This window comes from Taudactylus pleione, unplaced genomic scaffold, assembly GCF_031769625.1.
Source record: "Taudactylus pleione unplaced genomic scaffold, aTauple2 ptg000532l, whole genome shotgun sequence".
Lineage (NCBI taxonomy): Eukaryota > Metazoa > Chordata > Amphibia > Anura > Myobatrachidae > Taudactylus > Taudactylus pleione.
Window position 1 is genome coordinate 308,933 of NW_028284934.1, and position 27,148 is coordinate 336,080.

General features: G+C 42.3%; 1 protein-coding gene across 6 annotated transcripts in view; it reads left to right on the top strand.

Annotated features, from left to right (window-relative positions):
- IL12RB1 (interleukin 12 receptor subunit beta 1) overlaps positions 1-27,148 on the top strand; it is a 252,769-nt gene that overhangs the window by 111,576 nt on the left and 114,045 nt on the right. For 4 of the 6 annotated variants that reach the window (XM_088450879.1, XM_088450878.1, XM_088450882.1 and 1 more), the window contains 3 exons: positions 8,749-8,827; positions 18,490-18,600; positions 21,985-22,067. In XM_088450879.1, coding sequence (XP_088307005.1) covers positions 8,749-8,827; positions 18,490-18,600; positions 21,985-22,067 — 273 coding nt within the window. The remainder of the gene's footprint in view (positions 1-8,748; positions 8,828-18,489; positions 18,601-21,984; positions 22,068-27,148) is intronic. The other 2 variants (XM_088450881.1, XM_088450883.1) reach the window with 2 other exon arrangements.

Consider the following 27,148-nt stretch of genomic DNA (forward strand, 5'->3'; position numbering starts at 1 on the left):
ATATGATAGTACATTTAAGCCACTGGCTGAAGTAAGAAGAGTTGATACTTGATAAATTGGTGCAGCCCCTGGCTGAAGAATTGATAATTGGTGCAGCCACTGGCTGAAGAATTGATAATTGGTGCAGCCCCTGTCTGAATTCATAATTGGTGCATCCCCTGGCTGAAGAATTGATAATTGGTGCAGCCCCTGGCTGAAGAATTGATAATTGGTGCAGCCCTTGGCTGTAGAATTAATAAATGGTGCAACCCCTGGCTGAAGAATTGATAATTGGTGCAGCCCCTGGCTGAAGAATTGATAATTGGTGCAGCCCCTGGCAGAAGAATTGATAATTGGTGCAGCCCCTGGCTGAAGAATTGATAATTGGTGCAGTCCCTGGCTGAAGAATTGATTATTTGATAGTTAATTGTTGATGCAGCTTCAAGGCTGAGTAGTAGTGGAATACAGAGCTATGATTAGTCCTGTAATAGCCTTGAGGCCTAAAACTCTTGGCAAGTTGCGGCCTTTACAGCCTTTAGGGCTGGTGAGGAGTGATGACAGCTGGCCTTTGGGCCGTGAGGCAGGATGCAGCCTTTGGGCCGTGTAGTAGCCTTAAGGGCTGAGAACCCCTGGCTGAATTGGTTCAGAATTTTCTTTTAAAAAAATGAAAGGGGCATGCAGGAGATGCTGTCTGTGGTCATTACAATTTCTGGACATTCATAAGCCATAACATTAAAATGTCAGACAGCAATGCCTCAAACAGCACATAATGGAAAGGAAAAAGATGCAAGATGGAATTGTCCTTGGGCCCTCCAACCAACCCTTATGTGGTATATATGAAACAGGACAATCACAGTTTAAAAAACCAATCACTTCAGCGACAGGGACTGCCAGTTGTGGCTGAAATTATTGGTTTGTTTGGACCCCCCACAAAACAAACTGCCAATTTGCAGTGGACATTGATGATCCCATACACAAACTGGCTTTACAATACATTAGATGTCATCATCGTCATCATCATCCCCATCCGTGTGTGAATCCTCCTCTTCTTCACACAATATGAATTTGTCCCCGCTGGAATCCACCATTACAGAGTCAGACGCTAATGTATTTTTTGGACTTAAGTGTTAAGTCACTTCAGCAACAGGGACTGCCACTTGTGGCTGAAATTAATGGTTTGTTTGAACCCCCCCCCCCACAAAACAAGATGCCAATGCACAGTGGACACTGGTGGCAATCATCCCATACACAAACTGGCTTTACAACATAGGTAAGATCAGATGTCATCATCACCATTGTCATAATTATCCCTATCAGTGTGTACATCTTCTTCTTCACACAATATTAATTTGTCCCCGCTGGAATCCACCATTACAGGCGCTTCTGTATTTTTTTTTTTTTTTTTACTTAATTGCTGGTAAAGATCTTCCTCGTGAAATTTGTAATTCATTTTGATGAACATCATCTTTTCCACATTTTGGGGAAGTAACCTTCTACACCTATCACTGACAAGGGTCCCAGCTGCGCTGAAAAGTCTTTCAGAGTACCCCCCGGCAGGGTGGGCAACTTAAGTAAAGCAAAACCAGTTTGTGAAAGGGACTCCAAATTGCCTCTTTTCCTGAAACGGACTGTCTGACATACCTATTTGGATACTATTCCTAAAATAGTCATCCACCATTCTCTGAATGGTGACCGTATCAGACAAAGTCACGGTAGACATGTCACTAAATGTAGGCAGTTCTTTCAGACCCAACCAGATGTCATTAGGTTTTGCTGTCTGATCTGCATCACCACCAGCAGTGGGTCTCTTAGGAAGATGTAGCCATTTCACATGCTGCTTGAGCTCACAATTTTTCACCACCAGCTGTTTGCATCTTTTCAGTTTTATGTCCATCGGAAAGAAAGACACAAGGTATGCCTTAAACCTAGGATCAAGTATGGTCACCATAATATAATGATCTGATTTCAAGACATTGATGAGCCTTGGATCCTATCGAAGCAAATGAAGGGCTTGATCTACAAGTCCCACATACTTAGCGGAATCACTCTGTTTCAGTTTCTCCAGTTGCTTTTGCAAAGTCTGATTAGGGGAATGACCGGACTGAAGCTGGCAGTGTCTGAACCAACTTCACGTGTGACATGTTCAAAGGGTATGAGAACCTTGCACAACATGGAAATTATTCTCCACTTCGCTTGGCTAAGGTGCATTCCTGCTCCTCTCCCTATGTCATAGGTTGTAGTGTAGCCTTGGATGGCCTTTTTCTGCTCCTCCATCTGCTGAAGCATATAGAGAGTAGCATTCTACCTCTTGTTTCAGCTGATGGCAGGGCAAATTCAACAGTTCTTGCTGGTGCTGCAATCTTTGACACGCAGTTGCTGAATGTCGAAAATGTCCAGAAATCTTTTGGGCCACTGAGAACATGTCCTGCATGCCCCTGTTATTTTTTAAAAAATGTTGCACCACCAGATTAATTGTGTTAGCAAAACATGGGATGTGATCGAATTCGCCCACATGTAATGCCCGCGCAATATTGCTGGCATTGTCAGAAATCACAAATCCTGAGGAGAGTGCAAGTGGGGTAAGCCATTTTGCAATGATTTCCCTGAGTTTCTCTAAGAGGTTCTCAGCGGTATGCCTCTCACTGAACCCTGTGATACACAGAGTAGCCTGCCTCTGAATGAGCTGGCATTTGTCAGCTGCTGATGGTGCTGTTTGTACTGTTGGAGGCGATACACCTACCCAGTGGGCTTTCACAGTCATGTTATCGTTAGTTTGCCCTGTCCCACTTGTTCACATATCTGTGGTTAAATGGACAGTGGGCACAACAGCAATTTGGAGGACATTAATACATTTTTTTTAATGCCCTTGTACAGATTGGGAATTGCTATTCTAGAGAAGTCGAATCTAGAAGGCACATTGTAGCGGGGACACAGGACCTCCATTACCTGGGTAAAATCCACTGCATTAATGGTGGACACTGGATGCACATCTAATACCAGCATAGCTGTTATGGCATCAGTAATCCGCTGTGCAGCTGGGTGTTTGCTGTCATACTTGTTTGCCAATGCAAATGACTGTGTGACAGTGGATTGTTTGGTTGAACGTCCTGAACTACTAAAAGTAGTCTTCTTCCTGGTCCCCTTCTGGGATGAAGATCCACTTATAGCAACAGCAGCAGCAGGCATAACACTCAAGGATCCTTCTGAGGAATAACGGATAGGACAGGAGTCAGTCCTTATGATATTGGATGCAGGACTACTTAAAATCATGAATGAGGATGTTGATGATGATTCAGGTGTTGGTGGTGGATATTGCAGGCACTTGGATCCAGATAGAAGGGAGCAGCTTGGTGACACTGGACTGATTGTTTTATTGTCCCCAAAGTTTCAATACCCTTTCCGATTTGATGAATGCACTGCAAGTGACGTAACAGGGAGGAGGGTCCTTACCTCTACTCACTGTTACTTTGCAATGGTCACAAATGACTTGGCAAAAGTTGTCCGGATTTGGGTGGAAATGATTCCACACATGAGAAGTGGATTTTTTGGTCCTTTGCCCAGGCATGGTAACAATGTGATTTTTCCCACCATGGGCAACAATTGTTGCCTGAATTACAGTTTTTACACAAACATCCTTGCCATCAACATCCTCATCATCATCATCAACATCCTCATGATCCTTGTTGTTATTGCCAACTAGATAAATATCCTTCCCATCATCCTCGTGCAATTGCACAGAAGCATCCTCGATTTAGTAGTAGGATCCTATTCAAGTACAGTATTACTAGAAAGGTCAGGCTCACACATGGCAACAGCAGACACACTTGGACTCTCCTTGGGGATTTGTGATTTTTCAGAACACACATTTGGTTCCGGTGTCTTACTCGTCTTAACAATTTTTATTTTATTTGTACCTCTCCTAAAAGCAGAGGGGCTTAAATTATAATTAGAACCATCAGTCATCATAAATACAGGCCAATGCCTTATCCTTTCCTTGCCACTTCGTGTAGTGAATGGCATATTGCCAATTTTTTGTTTCTCTAAAGCTGACTTAGCTTTTAATTTTTTTTGCTTTAACAGGGTAAAAGTAGATTTTTTTTATCCTAACATTTTGGCTTGACTTAAGCCCTGGTACATCGTCCTTCATAGATGATGTTGACAGCCTTGCATCGTCATTATGACTGCTGCTGGCAGCTACAAGACTGGTATATGAATCCTGCTGTCCGGTCATGTGACTGTCTGCCATACGCAGTACTCACTACGCACACAACCACATACAAATTTTTTTATGTTTATTTGAACACTGGGGGTGAACCCCTGAAAGAGGCAGCAGCCCATTGACAGACAGCAGCACAGCACCCCTGCACACCTATGCCGACAACAGGTGTGGCTAACACACACACACAAAAAATAGTTTCTTTTTTTGGGCAGCAGCCCCTTGACAGACAGCAGCACAGCGCACCTACGCTGATTACAGGTGTGGCTAACAGGCACACAAAAAACATTGTTTATTTTTATTTATTATTTGAACACTGGGGGTGAACCCCTGAAACAGACAGCAGCCCCTTGACAGACAGCAGCACAGGACCCCTGCACACCTACACTGATGACAGGTGTGGCTAACACATACACAAAAAAATTGTTTATTTTTGAGGGGGGCAGCAGCCCCTTGACAGACAGCAGCACAGAACCCCTGCACACCTACGCTGATGACAGGTATGGCTAACAGGCACACGCAAAAATTTTCTATTTTTATTTATGATTTGAACACTGGGGGTGAACCCCTGAAAGAGACAACAGCCCCTTGACAGACAGCAGCACAGCACCCCTGTGCACCTACGCCAATGACAAGTGTGGCTAACATGGACACACAATTTTATTTTTATTTTTTGGGGGCAGCAGCCCCTTGACAGGCAGCAGCACAGCACCCCTGCACACCTATGCCGATGACAGGTGTGGCTAACATGCACAAAAAATGTATTGGTATTTTTTGTACACTGGGGTGAACTCCTGAAAGAGGCAGCAGCCCCTTAACAGACAGCTGCACAGCACCCCTGTGCTGATGATAAGTGTGGCTAACACACACACAAAAACTTTTCTTTTTTTTTCACACTCGTAGTTTGGGTGGGTTCGGATCTCTGAGATCCGAACCCGCTCATCCCTACTATTAACAATACGCATCAAAAGTATTTGATGGTAAAATCTATTTATATGATTTGCGCAGCACAATTGGCAGGGGGTGGGATAGGGGCGTGACTAGGGGCAGAGCCCAGAGCAATGTACATACTGTGGGTCTCATTCAGACCCGCTCGCGAGCGCAGGACGCTCGCAAATGGGTCGATGTTACCCCAATTAGCATGCGCACGACGGAGGGAGCTCCGTCGTGCGCATGCGTGAGACCCGGACAGCGACAGCCAAGCTGTCGCTCCGGGTCTTGCACCAAAGGGGGAGTGCTGTCGATGGTGACTGACAGCACGCCCCCTTTGGTGGGCGTGCCGGGGGCGTGGCTGCCAGACGGAGGCGTTCCCATGGGAACGCCTACCGTCTGGGTCCGGCCCCACTGACATCACTAGTGATGTCAGTGGGAGTGATTTTGGCTCTGATAGAGCCAAAATCACTCCAGGGTTTGCGGCCACGAGACCCTACCGCAGGGTCTCGTCACAAGCCTGATGGTCGCGATGGTCTTGACCATCGCGACCATCATCATGGACGCTCGCATAAGCTGTGGGTGGTAACCCACAGCTATGCGAGCGTCCAAAAGGCCACTCCACATTTAAATGGGACGGACCTGATTCAGAGCGAGCGCTCTGGTCAGAGCGTCCGGCTCTGAATCAGGGCCTGTGTCCTCTCTAGTGTAGCTAGCAGTGCTGCTGTGCTGTGGGGACTGGAGGGTACACTATATTTACATATACAGTCTGGCTCCAGAGTCCATCACCAGTGGGGAGGGCACTGAAGTGAGTGCAGTGTGTTACAGCTAGGCAGTGAGGATCAGAGACACAGCTGACATGGACAGTGTGAGAGTGTGTCTCTGTGCTGTGTGAGGGCTGCACCCTGATTTGGTTCTCTGAGACCGTTTTGACATAAGTCTTGCAAAACTGCAGTTGACATGGCAGAATTTTCCCTATTTGACATACCATATAAATCACTAATGAGTGAGCAGTGTTTGGAAGACTAATGCACATTTGCGATGAGGAGCTTTCAAGCTTTGATGGCTTAAATTCATCTTTGCCAGTGTCTGAATCAGTTTTATATTCACTAGAAGAATTTTGTGTAACATAGCCTATGTTTGCACGTACAATTTTGCACACAAGTTACTGTTATGGACCCACAACTTCTCTGCACTATTGGAATTTTGAACTCGCAATTTTGTTTTTATCGACCCACCCTAATATATATTTATCTGTGTTTTGTCACAGTTCACAGACAGCCTCCTGATAATGGTACAATATTCCAGTAGTCTTTATATTATCAGCAGTTGGCTGAAGAGGAATATATATATTTATTCTGTGCAATGAATGGGGCGTCTATAGTTGCTTATGCAAGTATTTAGCTGCTCCAGATTGGGGGGCTGCAATCTCCTCTCCTCAGACCTCCACTGTAGGCAGCTGTCAGTCTCTCTCAGTGTCTGCCTTCTGAGGTGCTCCTGCTCCAAGAGGAGCTGACACAGCCTAATCTGGCTCAGCTAGGTGGAAAAGAATGGAGGAAGTCACCAGTCCCAGTCCTCCCCTCAGCTGCCAGTGGCCATCTCTTTGTCACTGCCTCCTATCAGCCAGCGTGGTCCTTCTTTTTACTCCAGGTACCTCAGAGGAGCCCCTTCACCCAGCTCTGGCTCTCTCCTCTCCCTGCTACCGCAGGGTGCTCACTCCTCCCCTTTTTATCTTTTACCTAATCATTACACTCAACCAGAATCTCTGCCTAGTGGCATCATCTCCTATCATAGCTTGTACATAGCTTGTACAGCAGCCACTGTTCTACCCATATCTCTTCTGTAAATACATTAATAAATTAATAATAGACTCTCTCCATATATACTCTCATAATTACATGTAAGGTTTTAGTGGGGTACCACACATACACCACATGTCTGGAGACATTTACATCATACTTGCCGACTATCTGGCTGCTCCTTCCGGGAGGGAGCAGCCAGATCGGCAGAACAGGGGGCAGGGCTGGCAAAAGGGGGCATGGCTGGTTGGGCTGAGGGCAGTTTGCGGGTGTGACAGGGGGAGGGGCCACACGATCGCGGCATTTTGGCCCCGCTCCCGCTACACAATGCCAAAAAAACAGGCATTGCGAAGCAGGGGGCAGGGCCAAAATGACACGAATCGCGTCAGCGCCCCCTCCCCGCTGCGGGGGTTTAACAGGTACTGGTGGGGGGGAGACGGGGGATCGGCGGCAGGCGAGAGGCTTGCCTGCCTTTCCGGGGGGGCTGAAGCTCTACCCGTTTATCGGGAGGCTCCCGCTCGAATCGGGAGGGTAGGCAACCCTGACTTACATATCGTAATGCAAGTACTGTTTATACAATAAGGAATCTGGCAATATATGTAAAACATTTACAAAATGTTATATGTCACTGAAATATAGATCCACTATGTAGTTATGATAATAACTGACTTTTTTAGTGCAATTGGAATGCTTTTGTTTTTATATTAAGATTCTTTTTTTGTGACAACATTTACTGTTATAAAATTTGACACTAGTGGATATAGTACAAATGTGCTGTTGCGATTGGGACAGATGGTATCAGATATGTGTTGGAAAAGTGATGGGCATTCCTGGGTGGTGACTGGGAGATAGCTACTAGTGCATGCAAAATGGGCTGTTTAGTGTGCAACATTATTATGTCCTGGGCATGTCAGTGCAAGAGGCTGTGTTCACAGATGCACAGCCGCAAACATAGGAAGTCGTGGTCAGATGAAGAAACTGCACCTACCATCGGACTGATACAAGCTGTAACAAGGGCTCTGAGCACCCTGTGCTAGCCATAACCCATTTGTGCATGACATCATGATGTCAAGCATAAGGGGGAGGAGCCTCCTGCACCTGGAACTGCTGCAGTGGCCATCAAGATGCTTCGGGCAGCTGTAATTATGGCAGGGTGTCAGCCTGTAGCATCAAATGGACGCTACAGGCAACACTGCCACAACGATATTGGCTGCAGGCAGGGTTGCCGAGAGGGGGTGAGCGGGTACTAATTACGTGGGCCCGGGCTTGCTGGTGGGGCACGGTGGAGGGCCCGGGTTCGGCTCCCCCACCACTCCCTCTTACATCAAAGCAGCTCAGCTGTGTGCTGGACTGCACTGGGTTACTGCTCGCTGCTGCTAACTAGCAGCAACAGCAGTCTCCTATGCCTGTGAGAAGAGTGATCACACTGATCGCGCCCCCTACTAGCTATGCGCCGGGCTGAGGGGCTCACAGTGCGATCGCCAATATATGCTACTGCATGCACTTTTGTGTGCAACTCAGAATCAGGCCCTAGATGCAATTTATGTTTAATAAATAGATTTATTATTATATAATGTATATCAGCTTTCCAATTTGTGCCATGATATATACAGCAATGTCTACTTTTGTATGGATTAGTAATGTACTTGTGAATGTTTTGTCTCCTGTAAGTTTTTATTTTTATAATGTTTTATATCTAAACTGTTTAGTGTAACATTTTTTTGTATAGAATTAAGGTGTATATTTTACTACATGTTGCATTTTGATTATATCTAGAGATTATTTAAACTTTTATTTTCAACAAGAATTTTATTGCTTTCCTAGGATTGTCGTGCGCTCACCAAAACTAACAATTCACCTAACTGCATTCCAGAGGAAGAGACTGAATTGCCCATCTGCCAAGGTATAACTGTGAGGAATGTCATGTGATATAATAAGGATTTGATATACTGAACATCTTTTTCCAATATAATGTCTGAAGGCAGCTTAAAAATTTAGTAATTTCTTGTATTATGGGCCTGATTCAGAGATAAATGCAAATACCATCGCACCTGTGATCTCTCACGGATCACAATTGCGAGAATATGCTAATGACTTACTCGTTGCCCAGTGCTTAGAGACACCCACTAAAAGCATCTCACATCCACTCACGCACAAAATCGGAAACATTGAATGCAGATCAGGTGGCCATCAGTCTCAACTGTCGCCAAAATGAAATTATTTCTTGGACCCCCAACCTAAAAACGTTGTGGTGCCCTGGCATATAAAGTGTAGTATATGTATTAATTTTGACATATACAAGACCAGCAATCACAGTATACCATCATATATGGAAGTAGGACCATTCTGCCTGAGCGGAATGTTTTTATTTCAGATGTGGGCTCCATTCCAGACCATTTGAGAAAGTTCTGGCATCTGGAGGAACAGCAGAAGAACCTAGAACTGCCCAGGACATATATGTACAGATTTGTCCCCTTATGCACTGGATAGTTTATTATTATACAGTATTAATAATTGACCCTATAGATGGTCTATATCAGTGCACCCCTAAGAGTGCATGTTTTCCAGATCTCCCAGTTGTTGCACAAGTGTATTCATTACTGGCTCATACATTTTAAAAGATCAGCAAGTGGTGCTAATTATTTAATTTGTGACGCTAAGGGGATCTTAAAACCAACTTTAGTATTATATTCTATTAATATTGTGGTCATCATGGTGTGGGCTGGAGAGGGGGTTTCCAGACATCTGAAAATCCCCCCTGCATTTGCCTATGTGCTCCTTGCGCTGCATGCCACCCACTGGTTACTGAAGCAATCTACAGCAGCCACTGTTGCAACTCTCAGTCTGCTATAAATCACTATTATCTCCCTGTGATAGTGGGAGATGATGATGGTGATCCAGGATGCCACAGGCAGGTGGTCCAACAGGCCAGGAGTAGAGCTGTTTACTTCAGTCTACATCTGTTATATCAGTTCTCGCCTGGTCGAATCTAGACTGAATCATTGGAATGGTTGCTGACTTGTTCACCTGTTATGATGATGTCAGCCTAGGCATTGGCCTTGTCGACTGTGACTGGTTTGCCAGCAGTTTTAATAAGGTGCTGGCTCTTGGGCCTGTGTGGGTCTTTCTGTTATGGCTGTGTCTCCCACAGGATTCCATGTCTTGCCTTATCCCTGTTTCTAGCTGTTTGCAAGCTGCCTAAGAAGGATTGCTGGTTTCTTCATCTGCTAAGTATCCTGGATACATTCTATTATATATTATTGCTAGCAGATGTACACCTGGCTAATATACAACTCTGGATAGACCATGTGTTTTGAAATGTCTTATCTTGCAGTTTGCTGTATTTTGAAAGAAATTACTGAGTTTTGCAATTATCTGGAATGATTACTATTGCTTAAGAATGTATTTATTACTAATGTAGTTAAAATATAACTGCATACTCTTATGTTAGCTACTTAAATAGCTAAATTGAATCCTTGTTTGTTACTAGCTTGCAGTGACATTAACTGCAAGAGAGTATTCTGGTACTCAGTCTTTAGGAGTGCTATTTGTGTTATTACATCAATTAGTTTCAGACAGACTTCGTCTGTCTAGTGTGGGAAGCTAAGCAGTAAGGGTAGGTTTAGTTCCCTATATGAGTTCTTAGGGGTAAATTTACTAAGATTTGTGTTGGTCTGAGATTGCAAACTCTGTTGAAAATAAATTTTTTTTGGGAGGGGGGTGGAGAATTCGAGCGTGTCAATCCCGAAACTTCAGCCATTTTTATCACTAGAAATGAATACACCATCAACTCAATTCGGAAGTACTTTTCATTCACTTCAGCACAACACAGGAATTTACCATTATTCATTTGGTATTTGAGTTGCATCTGACCAAACATGGCTGTTATGAGCAAGGAAAAGCAAGCCCACCAGGTCGGTATCTACAAATCAAGGTTGAAAAATAATTTTTTTTTGCAAATATGCTGTTTTAGTTGAAATACTGTAAATACAGTATGAAACTATAAAAAAAAGTAAGCACCAGAGCAGCAGCACAAAAGCACAGCAGTTAAAAAAATATAGGACATCTATTAAACTTTTGCAACACAACAGTGGCAGACAGGATGGCAGTTTCACAAACTATAAAATTAAAAATGTCTGGTAGCAATGCCCCAAACAGCACATAATGCAAACATGGAATTGTCCTTGGACCCGTCCACCCACCCTTAAGTTGTATATAGGTCATGCACAGTTTAACAAACCAATCACTTCAGCGACAGGGACTGCCAATTGTGACTGAAGCGATTGGTTTGTTTGGGTCCCCACAAAACAAGCTATCAACGGGGATCTAACATTACTGGCAATGATCTCTCCATGCACAAACTGACTTTACAGAGGCAAGATGTTGTCGCCATCATCATCCGATTCCTCACCCTCATCAGTGTGTACATCATCTTCACACAATATTAATTCGTCCCCACTGGAATTCACCATTACAGCCTCAGGTGCTTCTGTCATTTTTGGATGTAATTGGAAGTAAAGGCCTTCCTCATGAAATTTGTAGGTCATTTTGGTTAACATCATCTTATCCACATTTTGGGGAACCTCCTACGCCGATCACTGACAAGGTTCCCTGCTGTGCTGAAAAATCTTTCACACTGGAGGGTGGGCAGCTCAAATAAAGCAAAGTCAGTTTGTGGAAAGGCCTCCAAATTGCCTTTTTTTTCCTGCCAGTAGTGAAACGGACTGTCAGACATGCCTATTTGGATGCTATCATTAAAAAACTTCCTCAACCATTCTTTGAATGGTGACCATATCAGATGGAGTCACTGTAGAGGTCTCATTAATTGTAGGTGATTCTTTTAGACCCGACCAGATGTCAAAACTTGGTTGTATTGATTCATCTGCATCAGCAGTGGGTCTTTTTTTGGGAAAGTTTAGTTTTTTCCTGGCAGACGCTCTTGCTACAGAAACTGGAAGAGCCATCACTGCATCATGTGCTGCTTGAGCTGACAATTTGCTTACCAACAGCTCTTTGCATCTTTTCAGATCTGTGTCCATTGGGAAGAAAGACACAATGTATGACTTAAACCTAGGATCGAGCACGGTCGCCAAAATGTATTGCTTTGATCAGAATTTTCTGAGAAACCTTGGATCCTGGCAAAGCAAATTAAGGAATTGATCTACAAGTCTGACATACCTAGCGGAATTGCTTCATTTCATCTCCTCCTTCAGTTTCTCAAGTTGCTTTTCAGACTGTCTAATGAGGGGAATTACCTGACTCAAGCTGGCTGTGTCTGAACTCACTTCACAGGTGACTACTTTGAAGGGTTTCAGCACTCTGCACAACATGGAAAGTAGTTTCCACTGAGCTTGAGTAAGATACAGTCCCCCTCCTCTTCCTATGTCATTGTGTAGCTTTGGATGGATTTTTGCTGTTCCTCCATCCGCTCAAGCAAATAAAGGGTAGAGTTCCACCTTGTAAGGACCTTTGAAATGCTGTCCTTCCTGTACAGCGAAATGTGTCAGATGATTTGCCTCTTACCCCCACAAGTGACTTTTAATATGGATCATTTTTAAAGAAGTCTGGACCAACTTAACGGATATACTAACAAGCATTGTTACCATCTTGGACTTTGGAGTTATCTCCATTCCTGGACTGAGCATTATATATACACTATGAATATCTGTGGACTCCTAACCCTTCACATGGGATTTATATATCAAAAAGAATTGTTCCTCTACCGGTGAGAAGCTTGCTAACTATACCAAAAGGACAGTCCTATTCTCTCATGATTGAGATTTAAATATTTTTACTATTGCTTGACTTATACTGGAAGTATATATAGGAACAGGCTCTATATATTGTGGACAAATATAGGGGTGAGGCACTCTGCTCATGTTTTCTATTTTAAATGTTTTATGGATCATCCTTTCTTATTAAAGTGACAACACATTTTAATTATTCAGTAACTTACTGTATCTGTTTACTTATTTATGTATTATTTATCTATTCGTTATAGCGCTACTTCTTTGTTTTTGTGTTTTTCTAAGAGGTTGTCAGCAGTATGCCTTTTAGTGAAACCACTTATACACAGAGCAACCTGCCTCTGAATAAGCGGCTTTTTCTTAGATTCTGCTGCTGTTGGTGATGTAGTCATGTAATCTTGCATTTGCCCTGTTCCACTTGTCCAAATATTTGTGGTTAAGTAATTACGTTTTTTTTAACGTCCCTGTACAGGCTGGGAATTGCTTTTCTAGTGAAGTGGAACCTAGATGGGATTTGGTAGCGGGGACAGAGGATCTCAATTAACTGTCTAAAACTCACTGCACTAACGGCAGATATCGGACACACATCTAATACCAGCATAGATGTTATGGCATCAGTGATCTGCTGTGCAACTGGGTGACTGCTGTCATTCTGTACTTGCTCCCCCTTGCAAAGGTTTGTTTAACAGTCAATTGTTTTTTTAGAACTACTACTAGTAGAATTCCTGGTCCCCTTCTGGGAATCCAGGATATGGGAGGACTGAGTTAGCCTTATTAAATTGGATGCAGGACTACTTCCGATCATGATTAAGGATATTGTTGATGAAGGTGTTGGTGGTGAAGATGCCAGGTTCTTGGATCTTGCAAAGAGAAGGGAGCTAGCTGACGCTGGACTGCTTGCTGTTACTTGTTTAGCCAAAGTTTCTGAATTTTGCATGCTAAAACAAGAAATTAACCAGCACTATAAAGGATAGGAAAATAAATTAAAATAAATACATTTATTTAAAATGGCACAAATGCAACATTCAAAAAATATATCAGCAGCAATGTAGGTGATGCCAATCAGCAATATAAAATCAAGCATATATCTGATCCTGTATGGTGTACAACTGGACCTAGGATGGCCTCCAGTAAATCTCAAAGGTAATGTTAGATGGGAAGCAACACTCGTTTACCATATGGCAATGTCAGAGTCACCTGTATTTCCTTAGCATACAAGACATCAAAACTATATGGTGTAAGTGGGATCCACATGGAATGATATTAGCGTTGCCAATTAATCCAAGGAGGAATGAAGCAATGTCCAAATAAATAGTCCAGTTGATCACAGGTATCCAGAAAGGTCTCAACACGTTTCCCTGGGTAAAGCAACACCCAGCTTCATCAGTAGTAAGTTGGTATGTCCATTGATAGCTCTTTTTATACTCTAAGGTAATTAGCTAAATGCTTACACTTGTGGTAATTGCATGAGAGAAACAGAAACCGTACATCAAATAAAAGAAAAATTGCATACATACATACATATATATAGATCTGTAAGAAGGCAATCCAATTAAGTCACATAGATGTTAAAACATTAATATAGTACCAAATATCAGTAGATCGGAAAAGAGTAATCAGACATATTCACCTGTCTTTTGGTCCGATCATGTGACAGTCACGTCATTCAGTCATGTGACTCCATTTCCATTGGAAATGTCAGCGTGAGACGCCGATACAAACATTGATGATAAATACTCAATCACATGGTTTGTCGGTCTGATCCAATCATGTGACGGGGGTCACATTATTCAGTCATGTGGTCCTACTCCCAGTAGGTGTCGGCGTAATATGCCGATACTTATAATGATGGTAAAGACCTGGTCACATGACATGACTTGTGGGTTACGTGATGGGGATGACGTCAACAATGTAGTCACCGTAGTAGTAAAAAAGCCATCACATGGGGAGTCGTAGGTGGAAGTCTTTTAGAATGTGTTATGATAATAACATGAAGATAGTCACATGACTGAATTGGGTGGACTTATAACGCCGGCAATTCCAGCCAGTATTATTTCTATCCCACTTCTACTGGATAACATAATTATGTAAATCTCATATAAATAGACCAATCAGAAAAATAAATATATATGGATTCATATATATACATATACCCACATATATACTTAAATATGCATTGGAATATATAAACATACACACCCACACCTACCCACCAAATACAAAACATGTGTAAAATTGCTGATCACATTATTATATAAAGATTGCAGGAGGGACCAAGACACAATGGACCCTTAATATATCAATAAGTGACTAGCATCAAACCTAATGTAAGAGAATGGCTGAACATCAACAGTGTATTTATATCATAATATTCCAGTGAACCACCGTAAAATACTACAATTAGTTGATAACAGATTTGAGTTCCATCGACTCGTTTAGACCATCAGGATGTAAAGAGTTGCATTTCAACATCCAATACACCTCTCTGCTACAGAGTCTGTTGAAACGATTTCCCCCCCCAGGTGCAGGTGGAATTACCTCAAGTTCGATAATCTTCAAACTTTTAATGGATGCGCTGTACATGATGTAACAGGGAGGAGGTACCTAGATGGTTATGGTCCCTACCTCTACTTACTCTGGAATGACAACGGGCACAGATGGCTTGACAATTTTTGTCTGGATTTGGGTAGAAATGACTCCACACATAAGAAGTGGATTTTTTTAGTTTTATGCCCCAGGCATGACAATGGGCTTTTCCTTATCATGGGCAACAACTGTTTCCACTGTTGCCTGATTTACACAACATCCTCATCAACAACATCCTCATCATCAGTATCCTCACCATCAACATCCTTATTAGTGTCAGCTACACAAATATCCTCTTCATCCTGGTGCACTTCCACAGAAATAGCCTCAATTTCTATTTCAGCATTTTGACTTGTACTGCTCATCCCCACATTTGCAGAGGGTGCACAAGTTGTGGAAGGAAGCTCCTCTTCAAGTATAGTTTTGGAAAGGTCAAGCTCACACATAGCACTCGCCTACACACTTAGACTCTCCTCAGGGATTTGTGACATTTCTGAGTGCACAGTTGGTTCTTGTGCCCTAACGATTTTAATTTTTTTAAAATGTCTACTGGGAGAAAAGCTTACATCATCATAAGAGGCAGAACCACCAGTTATAAATAAAGGCCAAGCCCTTAGCCTTTCCTTGCCACTTCGTGTGGTAAAATGCATATTGCCAATTTTATTGTCTTTTTGCAGCTAACTTTCCCTTTGATGTTTTTTTCTTTACCAATGTTGGTTCTTTGATTTTAGATGCCATGACTTGAGCCCTGTATGCCCTTGGGCATCGGCTTTAGTAGATGATGTAGACAGATTAGTATCATCATGACTGGTGGCACTGGCAACAGCTCTAGCCCTAGTATGTGGTTCCTGCTCTCCTCTTAACTGATCATTCTCCATATCAACAAACACAAATCAAGTGGGGTACAGCACACGTCAATTTGTACCATTTTTAAATATTATACTACGGTATCAATGACCTACAATATCATAATAAAAATGAAATGAAAATAAAAAACATCAGTACATACAAATCCACACATGGAGAAGAGCAAGTTAACATACATATAAAAATAGTAACAATAGTAACATCAGGAGACAAAAGATGTATTCAGTTAAGGGCAAAGAAACAGGGCAAAGTTCATTTCAATGAGTAGAGCCAGAAGAGGACCTGCCTAAGCCTACTCACTCCAGTCAAACCAATGGATATGGGGATTGGAAGCCGAGGATGAACATGGAACTCCAGCCACCTCAAACTCATAGTTGGATTGTACACTCATCTCAACAGCGTCTATGGTGGGAACATATGGCTTGTGCCAGTGATGGGCCAGCAAGAGTTTGGTGGAAATGAGAATACAGTATGTCCAATTAAATAAATATCATTAGGAGTAATAGCCCCATGAAGCATAGCCATCACAGGGTTAATGGGAATATGGATAACTGTCGAAACGAGTGTAAAGACCGAATTCCATAGAGTAGAAATAGTGGGGCAGGACCATAATATATGGATGAGGGACCCTACATGGCCACAATTACACTAACAAAGATTAGAATTTGAGGGCTGTATAGTATGTAATAGGGCCAGGGCTAGATATATACCATGAAGGAGTTTATAAACGTGTTCACTGTGAGAGATACATTTAGATAAAGGAAAGCAATTCTGAAACACACCATGCCTATCATCATTGGAGTGGGAGCAAAAGAGGTCAGCCTCCCATTTTGTTGGGCAAGAGAATTTTAAAGGTGTCTGGGAGCATATCAACAGGGAATACCACCATGTTATGCCACCTTTATTAGCAGCCTTAAAAAGGTTTTCCAGTATATAAATGAGCAGTGGAAAGACCTTGTGAGGGCTTTGTGTAATAGTACATAACCAGTGTCACAATTAAAGAAATTTGTACAAATCTCTATGTGACAAAGAATACTGTGCCTGAAGTTGGGAATTTGGAACCATGGAGCCTTCTGATGTGACCTCATTCAGAGAGGATACTCCCTAAACTATCCATGAATGAAAGCACAGGTCAGGGATTAATTGTGCTAAACCTATCAGTTAAGGGCAGGGATATATCATCTGAGAGAGATTCAAATGCTGATCATGGGAGGCCTGTATCACCATGGAATGGGTAATCGAATAGGGTTTGACAGTGGGCGGCAGCCACAGGATGTTGGTCAAGGGAAAAAGAGATATCAGTCTACGTTCAAGGAGAACCCCAGCTTTGGGGTTATCTAATACAATTCACTCTCCAAGCTGAGATAGTAGGCTTGCTAGTTGGTAATAATGTACAGCCATGGCCAAAAGTTTTGAGAATGACACAAGTATTGGTTTTCACACAGTCTGCTGCTTCAGTTTTTATGATGGCAATTTGCATATACTCCAGAATGTCATAAAGAGTGATCAGATGAATTGCAATTAATTGCAAAGTCCCTCTTTGCCATGACAATGAACTTAGGACCTGATTCACACCTGCTCGCTCGTTGCAGGTGATGTTCGTTAATGTGCGCATGCGTGTAGTGCATGTGCTCAAACTAGTACGAGCAATGTGCTCGCTCACCCTGCAAAGACAGCCCAGTGGAATTAGTGCCAGGCGAGGCCGTTTGTGGGTGGTAACAGTGGCAGGCCAGTAGTAACGGGCAAGTGGAGTTGCGGACTCAGGCATGCCAGTTTGTTTTCACGCCATTTCTGGGGCGTTCATAATTAACAGGCAGCATCATAGTATATGTCACCTGCTTGAATTTTACACTGAACTGCTCGTAGTGCTTATGGTAGGGTACAGTCAACCGCAATCACTGCGGTCAGTTCCGATGGAAGCCGATGTACCGATGGTTGTAGATACTTCCTGGAGATGACATACGCTAGTAGGCGGCTAAAGACAGGCTGGTGGGCATCTGTAAACACAAAGTGATCAGTAATACGCAAGAAGAAGAAAAAGTAGTCCCATACGAGTGCACAACTGTCTCGCAATAATCATAGTTAAAACTTAACTTTTCATAATCTAATAATATCCACGCAAGTGGTATTGAAACACAGCAAAATAAAATACAGAATTATTAACAAGTGACACATATAATATGAAAAGTGATTAAAATACACAATAATGCCCGTTTATATATGCCTATTGATCACAAATGTCTAAAATGGGTACAGCAATGTCAAGGATACTATTTATAGAATAATCTCTTTATTATTTCACTCCTTAGCAGTACCTCAACTTCCAAGTAATTGTATTAGGATCACTTAAACTCATTTTCCACAGAATCTTGCACCATAGTTCTTGATGGTCATAAAGGGCACCATATTCAGATCCGACAGAGGTATAAAGAAGGTGTATGGAGTGAATGGAGTGACCCATTGTTTGTACCTGCAGGTGAGTTCTCCTATCCAATTCTTACCCTTCTGTCATAGGAGAAATTTATATTTAAACCCTTCCAAAACTGCACGGTTTGAACAGCTGCTGTAATAGCAACTTTGCAAGTTTTGGTGGTTTGAAGTTGTATTTTGCCAGGGCACATTGTGTCACATTGGAACACATTGTGTCCCAAGAACTATGAATCAGAAATACAAATCATAAATAAAGTAATTTGTATGTATGTGCATTTCTCATACTGTATCTGCTGATCCCCTTACTTTATCACAAGAAGATCAGGGTTTCATAATATATCTTGATAAAGCTGTTTACATTTTGTGCACTTTGAAACACTTGCTTAGGGTGCAATAATTTGAATTGATTATACTCAACCCCTCCACAAATGTGCCAAGCAATGATGCCAATACCATTAAGATGACAAATATGGTAAACCCTCATTTTCCTATCTACAGTATTTGTGTTGTAAGAAATGTAGTTAATAAAAAAAAATATTTTGAGTTAAAGATTTTGGGTGGAAAAAGGGGACTAAAGTGACTGATCAGGAAAATGTACAATAATGCTAAATCTAAACTTCATTCAGGATGGAGTCCTGTTAGATTAATCATGATAAGTCTTTCTTTTTGGATTTCCTATTTTCTATGAAACATAAATGAGAAACCTGTGCATTTACATGCCAGAAATGACAATTTAAGACCCTTCACTGTTGAGGGTTTGTTCAGTCCTGTGGTGGGGCCATTTTATGATGTCTGCTTTGTCACATTCCATCGTCACATTCCATATTACTGATTTTTTTAATGCACAAATTAGATTTTTTTTTCAAACAAGACATTGCAGTTTAATAAAATACCATTAGTATTTTTGCTGTCTAACACATCAAAGAAAATGTAATTAAAGTCAAATAAAATTTTTGCATGATAGTTCAAGAAAGCAGACCAAAAGCAAATTTGATTTTTATTAATATATATATTTATATATATATATAAATATATATATATATATATATATATATATATATTTACATGTAGATATATTAGATGTTTTAGTCATTGTCTAATGTTCATCTGACTTATAGTACAGTGGTTAAATTGGCAATACTGTACCAATTGTGCATTTCTGGAAGAAAGATTGAAGCTTGAAGTTTTCCCACTTCATCTACACATATTTGCAAGTAATTGTTTAGGTAAGGCCCAAAGATCATGAGCGTTGGTCTTGGTGCCTGCCATATCCAACCATTGCGCAGGCAAATGTCCATCTGCTCCTCTCTGTCTTTCCTCCTCTAGGACTAGTGTAGCATAGGAGCATAGGCAGCAACAGCCCTCCCATCCAAGAGGGTAGGAGCCGCTGCTGCTTACAATATAATACAACTTTATAAAAAAAAACAACGAATTTTCAAATGAAATAACAATGCAAAAAGTACTCCTTCTCACATAAGAACTCAGATCAGTGTATTATGACAATTTTAAATTTTTATTATGTAGATGCTTCGTACGTGTTAATGTGGTTGTGAACTGTCTTTTATATGGTCATTTATTAAATACTGTAGCCTATGGTTTGGATGACTCAAGTCAGATAAAATACCCCTAGTTCTCTTTAAAACTCTCTTCACATAGGCAACTCAACCACTTCTCCTGTAGTCCTAATCAAAAGTTTGAGGGCACCTTGCTCAGCTACAATACCATTGCCAAACCATAAAATAATACAGTAAGTCAAGACACTGTCAATTATACAGTAGTTAAAGTCTTTATTTACTCAAACAGACATCCCTTATTCTTTTCAAAGAAAAAAAAGCGTTGCTGCACTTTTTTTTTTTTTTTTAGTAAAAATGTAATACAGGTTGTGTCTCCCATATCTAAATATTCCGAAATACGGAATATTCTGAAATACGGAATTTTTTATAGCATGACTGAAATAGTGAAACCTTTGCTGTTTGATGGTACAATGTACAGTACACAAACTTTGTTTAAGGCAAAAAATTATTAAATATTGCTTTGTGTATAAGGTATATATGAAACATAAATTAATCTATGTATGTACACAAACTTTGTTTGAGCCACAAAATTATTAAGAATATTGTATAAAATTACCTGCAGGCTGTGCGTATAAGGTGTATATAAAACATAAACGGTTTCTCTGTTTATATTTGGGTCCCATTCCCAAGATATCTCACTTTAGTATGCAATTATTCCAAAATACGTAATATTCCGATATCCATAATACCCCTGGTCCTAAGCACTTTGGATATGGGAGACTCAACCTGTACTGTATTTAATGACCAGATTCCTCAAGATCCGCATGCCCAGAAATGTAAAGGAGTTTATCATATCAATGGTCTGACCATCCAAGACTACTGGTAGCTTAGGCATTTTATTTTCCTTCTAAAATCAACCACCAGCTCTATCATTTTAGAGACATTTAGGAGTAATTGATTATTCCTGCTCCACTCTGCCAACTTTACAACCTCATTCCCATTACTTATCAACCCAATAACAGTGATATTGTCTGCAAATGTTATGATCTTAACAGGTTGTGAAGACGACACGTCGTGGGTAAATAATTAATATAATAGGGTACTGAGGAGAGACACAGCAGAGCACCTGTTTTTATCAGCACTTAACCCCGATATGAATTTCTCCAATTTAATGACCTGGGGACCATTTATTAAAAAATCTAAAGCCCAATTACAAATGTACCCACTTACCCAAATCAAACAATTTAGATATTTAGAGGTGGGAATAAACCAACAGTTACGGTCTTTTTTAAGAGCAGTTATGCTCTGTAACTGGAGCTGGACAAACCATGTTGGAATGCAAGTGGTGTAAATACATCTTTTTTTGCATATGGGGTAAATACTGGCTGCTTTTTCATGTAGTACACAAATGCTGGACACCTTTATTTTTTTGCAATTTAGATTTCAGTTTGGACACAACCCTCCAAAATCTAAATCTCTCTGCACATTTGCCGTACCTGCAGTGCAACATGGTTTTACCAAGACGCACAGCTACTTGCTCTTTTTTTCTTTACTCCCGCCTAAGAATTAGGCCTTAAGTGATTGGATGTGTCACAGTGTGTAACCTATTGTGAGCTTGATGGACTATTTTGCTCTGCAGTGCTGACTAATAGATCAGAATGCCTGGCAGTGGCAGCTCCAGAGGTGGGGCTGCAGTGCAGTCCAAAATTCAAATAATGGAGCCACACCAACTGCCAGTGAGTCCCAAACGGCAATGTTTGGCAGCGTTTTTGAAAGCAGTTGGTTTGGTTCCCCTATTTGAATTTTGGAATGCGCTGCAGCCACACCTCTGGAACCACCACTGATACCTGGTAATCATAATATATGAGTATCATACTTGAACTCTTGAAGTATAAAAAACATTACATTTTTTTCAGATATTGGATCTAAATTGGAGGCACGGTATAAGTCAGGACAATTAGACGACACTGGGACCAGGGGAATCAATTTAATGTGGCAGGTATAGTGAGTTGACATACCTTTAATAAAATAGCAAGTGTACATCTGTAAATATTTCTTGCACTGCTCACAAAAGCAACCAGGCTAGATTTGTTAAATATTAAAGTGATGCAATGTGCATGTACCTATCTATAGTATTGTGTTTGCATGTTAATGTTTTTTTAAGTAAATGTATATGTTTGTGTGACTGAGTACAGTAATTTCTAGATGCCAGTCCAGCCCATATGTTGGACATGAAGCTGGTGTTCAGTAAAATATATCTATGATGTATGTTTCTGTTCAAATAATGTAAAATAATAATGTTTGCCTGAGGTGCAGGTGGTTCAATTGTGTTCTAACCACCAACAGTTTTTTGTTTCTATCTAAATAGTGATTCACACATTTCCTTGGTTCATGACAGGTCTACAGCCAGCAACTGGGAAGAGCATAACTGTAGTAGCTATAGGATAGCAATAATGAACAATCTTATCAGCAATAAAAAGTATATATTTACTGATGTACATCCAAGCATGTGAATGTGCAAGGACTGATACACCCTCTTCGAGCATCTCCAGACGCTGCAATCATGCTTGGTGCATCTTTAGATGCCAAAATAAAAATCTGCATCAGCCCCATTTTAGGTGCAGATTCTCTGTCTGAGTATTGCTTCAGAGAGATAAGTATCTGTGTAGACCAGCAGTTCAGAGATACACACAACTGTTCCATAACACACCCATAATATGGACCCTCTCCGTGCATCTGAATAGCTACTTCCCAGTTACTGCCCAGGAACTGCCAATACATTTTCAATACACTTTTCCATGAATGCATCTGAAATTGCAACTGCGACTCTGCACAAACACAATTGGGATGCATGCATGGTGAATGAAAAACAATCAACTACATCTAACATCGACATAGCATGCGACTCCGAATCTATCCTATATTATCAACATATCATCAGTAGATAGCTTTAGGTGATTAAAAAACAGTCAGCACTAACATAATCAAGTCATACAACTCAGGGTTAGATTAATTCTTTATGTATAGCCACCCTTGTATTATAGCACATAATGATGTATAACAGTATGTTGTGCAGTATGAGTGTATGCTGCATATGCTTTAAATACACAGTGGATGAGTTTAGTCAGCATAGATAACTCATTATTTCAGATTAATTTCCTTAGTAGTGTAGAATCAGCGATCCAGTTCCACACACCGGGTGTGTATCATAGGGATGGCCATCGATGGGTCTACCATTGATGGTATCATTCGATCGTTCCATCAGTGGTTTACATTGATGGCATTAAACTATTGATGGTTTAAACCATCAATGGGCATCCCTGCTGATAGTCATGGGAAAGCGGCAGGGAAATCAAGAAAAAGGGTGATGTCTAAGCAGCATGACTGGGATCTGGAGCGAGGCTTAGCCTGCAGATCAGGGAAAGAAAAAAAATAGATGCACCGCTTCCATTGACAGCCTGCAAAACCATGCATGCAGTGTCAACCTGTGAACATTACCTGTACATGTTCTACCTCCAGACATATCCAGCACATCTCTTGCCTGCAGACTTATCCAGCCTTACTGTGTGAAATCTCAATACATGCACTACTACAGTCTTCTAATTATCTTTGTGCGGTTCCAGGTGCAGCTTCTAAATTGCCGTGTTCAGCTCTAGCTATAGTCTAGAACATTGTGCAGTACCTGTCTTGGCCTGCATACTTCCAGCATTCTATACCTAACATCATCTGCAGAGAGCGCATATCTCTGGTGTGTAATACTGTCTGAACTCAGGGCCTGATTCAGCAGTGCACGCAGATACCCGATATTTGGGAATCTGTGCAAGTGCAGGACCCATTCCGCTAGTGTACAGAATGGGTCCTGCTAACTCGCTTGCAGACTGGCAGCAGACCGTCAGTGAATTACAGTCTGCTGCTGTTTGTGGGAGGGATAGGGCAGTGATGTCCTCCGTTTCCCGAAACGGAGGTGTGCCGCTGCTGTCACAGCAGAGAGAAGAAGCCAGGATCTCTTTTGGCTGGTGGAGATTTTCATGGCCTCTTCTAAACTGTGGCGGCCAGCTGCGGATGCCTATGGGTCACCACAGCCGGCCAATGTTACACAGATCATTCGATGCTGCATTGGACAATACAGCTCGGATAAGTAATGCACAGGAGTCGAGACCCTCCTGCTGCATTACCATTTCTGCAAGGATCGCTATTGCAAAGCTGCCTGCATGCAGCTTTGCAATCACGATTCTTGCAGAATCAGGCCCCAATCCACTGTGTTCCTGACACTGCTCTCTATCCATTAGAGTTCTATACTTAAATAGTGAGGCTATCATAGATGAGTAGCACATCAGTTTCAGCCTAGTTACTCTGTTCTCCTTCCTGCTCTGTTCCTGAATGAAAAGTGTAATTTTTTCCCCTAGTTTCATTCACTCTACTTACAACCAGTTCTGCCCAGTGGTCCCACTTCTGTGTCCACAATAAATACAGAATCTGAGAAGATGTATGTAAACCTTGATGGGAAGTGCAGAAGCCACACTGCACCTGTGGAGATCTGAGGCTGCAATGTCGCTTGTTAGTGCCCCAAAAGCCACGGTATGATTGGCATGCTGCTGGAGTTTGGGGGTGGTGATGGCCAGCGTTGCAGGAAATGGATCCAAGTTTTCTTGACATACTGAAGCTTCACTGGCTCCAGCAGTGTGAATTCCCCTAACATTCTCAATAACCTGAGGGTTACTCAGATGTCCGATAGTTATGCAGTTGATCTGATGATGCATCTTCGGAAGCAGCATAGGACCACAAAAGCTTTCAGTTGGCATAAACCCCCTAACAGCACATTGACCAAAATAAAGTATACTTAACAATCTAAAATTAATTAAGAGCAGGAGACTTAAATATGGCAATTTATTTTTATTTTTTATTAATAACAGTTTCATAATTCTAAATACTGTTGTATTTTGTAAAAGCTCATATTATCAAATTTGCAGTGTCCAAATGGGTAAATAAAAATAGAAAAAAAAAACAGACTGGTGGCAAACCAAAGCACAAGCAAGTCGCTAGAAATAAGCAGCACTAGACAAGCTTTGCAAGGAGCAGGAAGTGAAACTTTTTGATGATTTATTGCCTGAACCACCCCACAATTCCATAGCAACAACAATTGGGAAGAGCTCAAGCAACAAAAGGTTTTTTTGTAAGGCACGCGCCACCCAAGAAACCAGCCAGGGCCACCTCCCTTCCAAATGCCTTAGAACCAAAAGCATCTATAAGGAACTGAGGGTCTCATTCAGACCCGCTCGCGAGCGCAGGATGCTCGCAAGCGGGTCGATGGTACCCAAATGCGCATGCGCGAGACCCGAATATCGACGGCCAAGCCGTCGTTATGGGTCTCGCACCAAAGGGGGTGTGCTTTCGATGGTGAGTGACAGCACGCCCTCTTTGGTGGGCTTGCCGGGGGCGTGGCCGCCGGACGGAGGCGTTCCCATGGGAACGCCTACCGTCTGGGTCCGGCCCCACTGACATCGTTAGTGATGTCAGTGGCAGTGATTTTGGCTCTGATAGAGCCAAAATCACTCCAGGGCTTGCGGCAGCGAGACCCTACCGCAGGGTCTCATTGCAAGCCCGATGGTCGCGATGGTCTTGACCATCATCATGGACGCTCGCATAAGCTGTGGGTGGTCACCCACAGCTATGGGAGCGTCCAAGAGACCACTCCATTTTCAGGTAGGAGGGCCCTGATTCAGAGAGAGCGCTCTGGTCAGAGCGTCCGGCTCTGAATCAGGCCCTGAATCTGACCACTGGACCGAGGAGGGGAGCACCAGATAAACACTCCATTAAATTCTCACAAAAAGGAATCCCACACTCCCAAATCTTGATGCAGCTCAGCCGTGAGACGTATACTGTGGTTAGCAGCCCGCTCCAGCTTCCCGTAGGAATTGTGCCCTGTGGGTATAACACACTACACATCTCAGGAGGAAATAGCAGAGTTGACCTACTGCCCTTCAGGAAAGGACAAATGGACCTAAACTTGCCCTGCACTTTCTTAGGAACTACCCCTACCAGCAACAGAACCAGGTTAGCAAAGAGAGAGGAAGGAAAAGGTCTGCTCATCCTACCCAACCGGACCTCCTTCATTACCACATCAGGCATATCTCTGGCAGACTGAAGGTTATGAGGGGAACCCTTCACCACCACTCCAACTACAGGCAGAGTGAAACCCACCAAAAAACCCCATGACAAAAAGGCTGCATCCTCCGTTTTAGGGTAGCAGTCCAGCACTTGGTCGTGGTGCTCAGTTCAATGGGTAAATGCTCTATTGAGTTCCTGTCCCTGCTATTGTCTAACTAGGAGTGGAATTCCCGGAAGGGTTTTATACAATCATGGGATGGGTGACCCCCCCACATTGGAGGCAGGCATGAAGCACTGTGAGCCTCTCTGACACTGGCCACTGTTAAAGTATTGACCCTACTGGTGGATGCCGGACACCAGGCTAGTGGCAGGGGTCTGTGGAGAACCACATCTACCAACAGGGCCATTTGTGCCTACCTCCTTTGTGACCACAAGCCAAACTTCCATATCCTTGCTGCAAATTATAAAGATATCACATGGCTCCCCTGGTTCGCTGGTACATGTCGTGAACCATATGGAGGTACTGGAGAATTGTATTAGCCTGAGTCAGGCTGGTCTCTAAGTAGCAAGCCGCGAAGACTTAGAAGCCAGCCAGACAGTTGTCTTATGTGCAGAACTGGTCATTCCCTTGCCCTTTTTGACTTAACCAGCCAAAGCTGTTTTTTGGTGTCAAAGGCAAAATATATCGACACTTAGAAATCTTCTTCCGAGCATGCTTGTGCTAACCCCGTGTAATGGACATGTTAGAGCAATAGACCACGTCCCCCTGCAACACAGCAGCTTGATCCCTATGAACCCTTTGCCACTTGGAAGCATGACACACCTTTTTTCGCAGCACCTGCCTTTTCCCAAAAGGAAGCATTGCTATCACTACCTAAAGACAACGAAGAGGTGAGGAGAGCGACAGGTCAATGTGAAAAGACATCTCATCAGAATCATGGCGACAGACAACAGCATCGGATGCCAACTCAA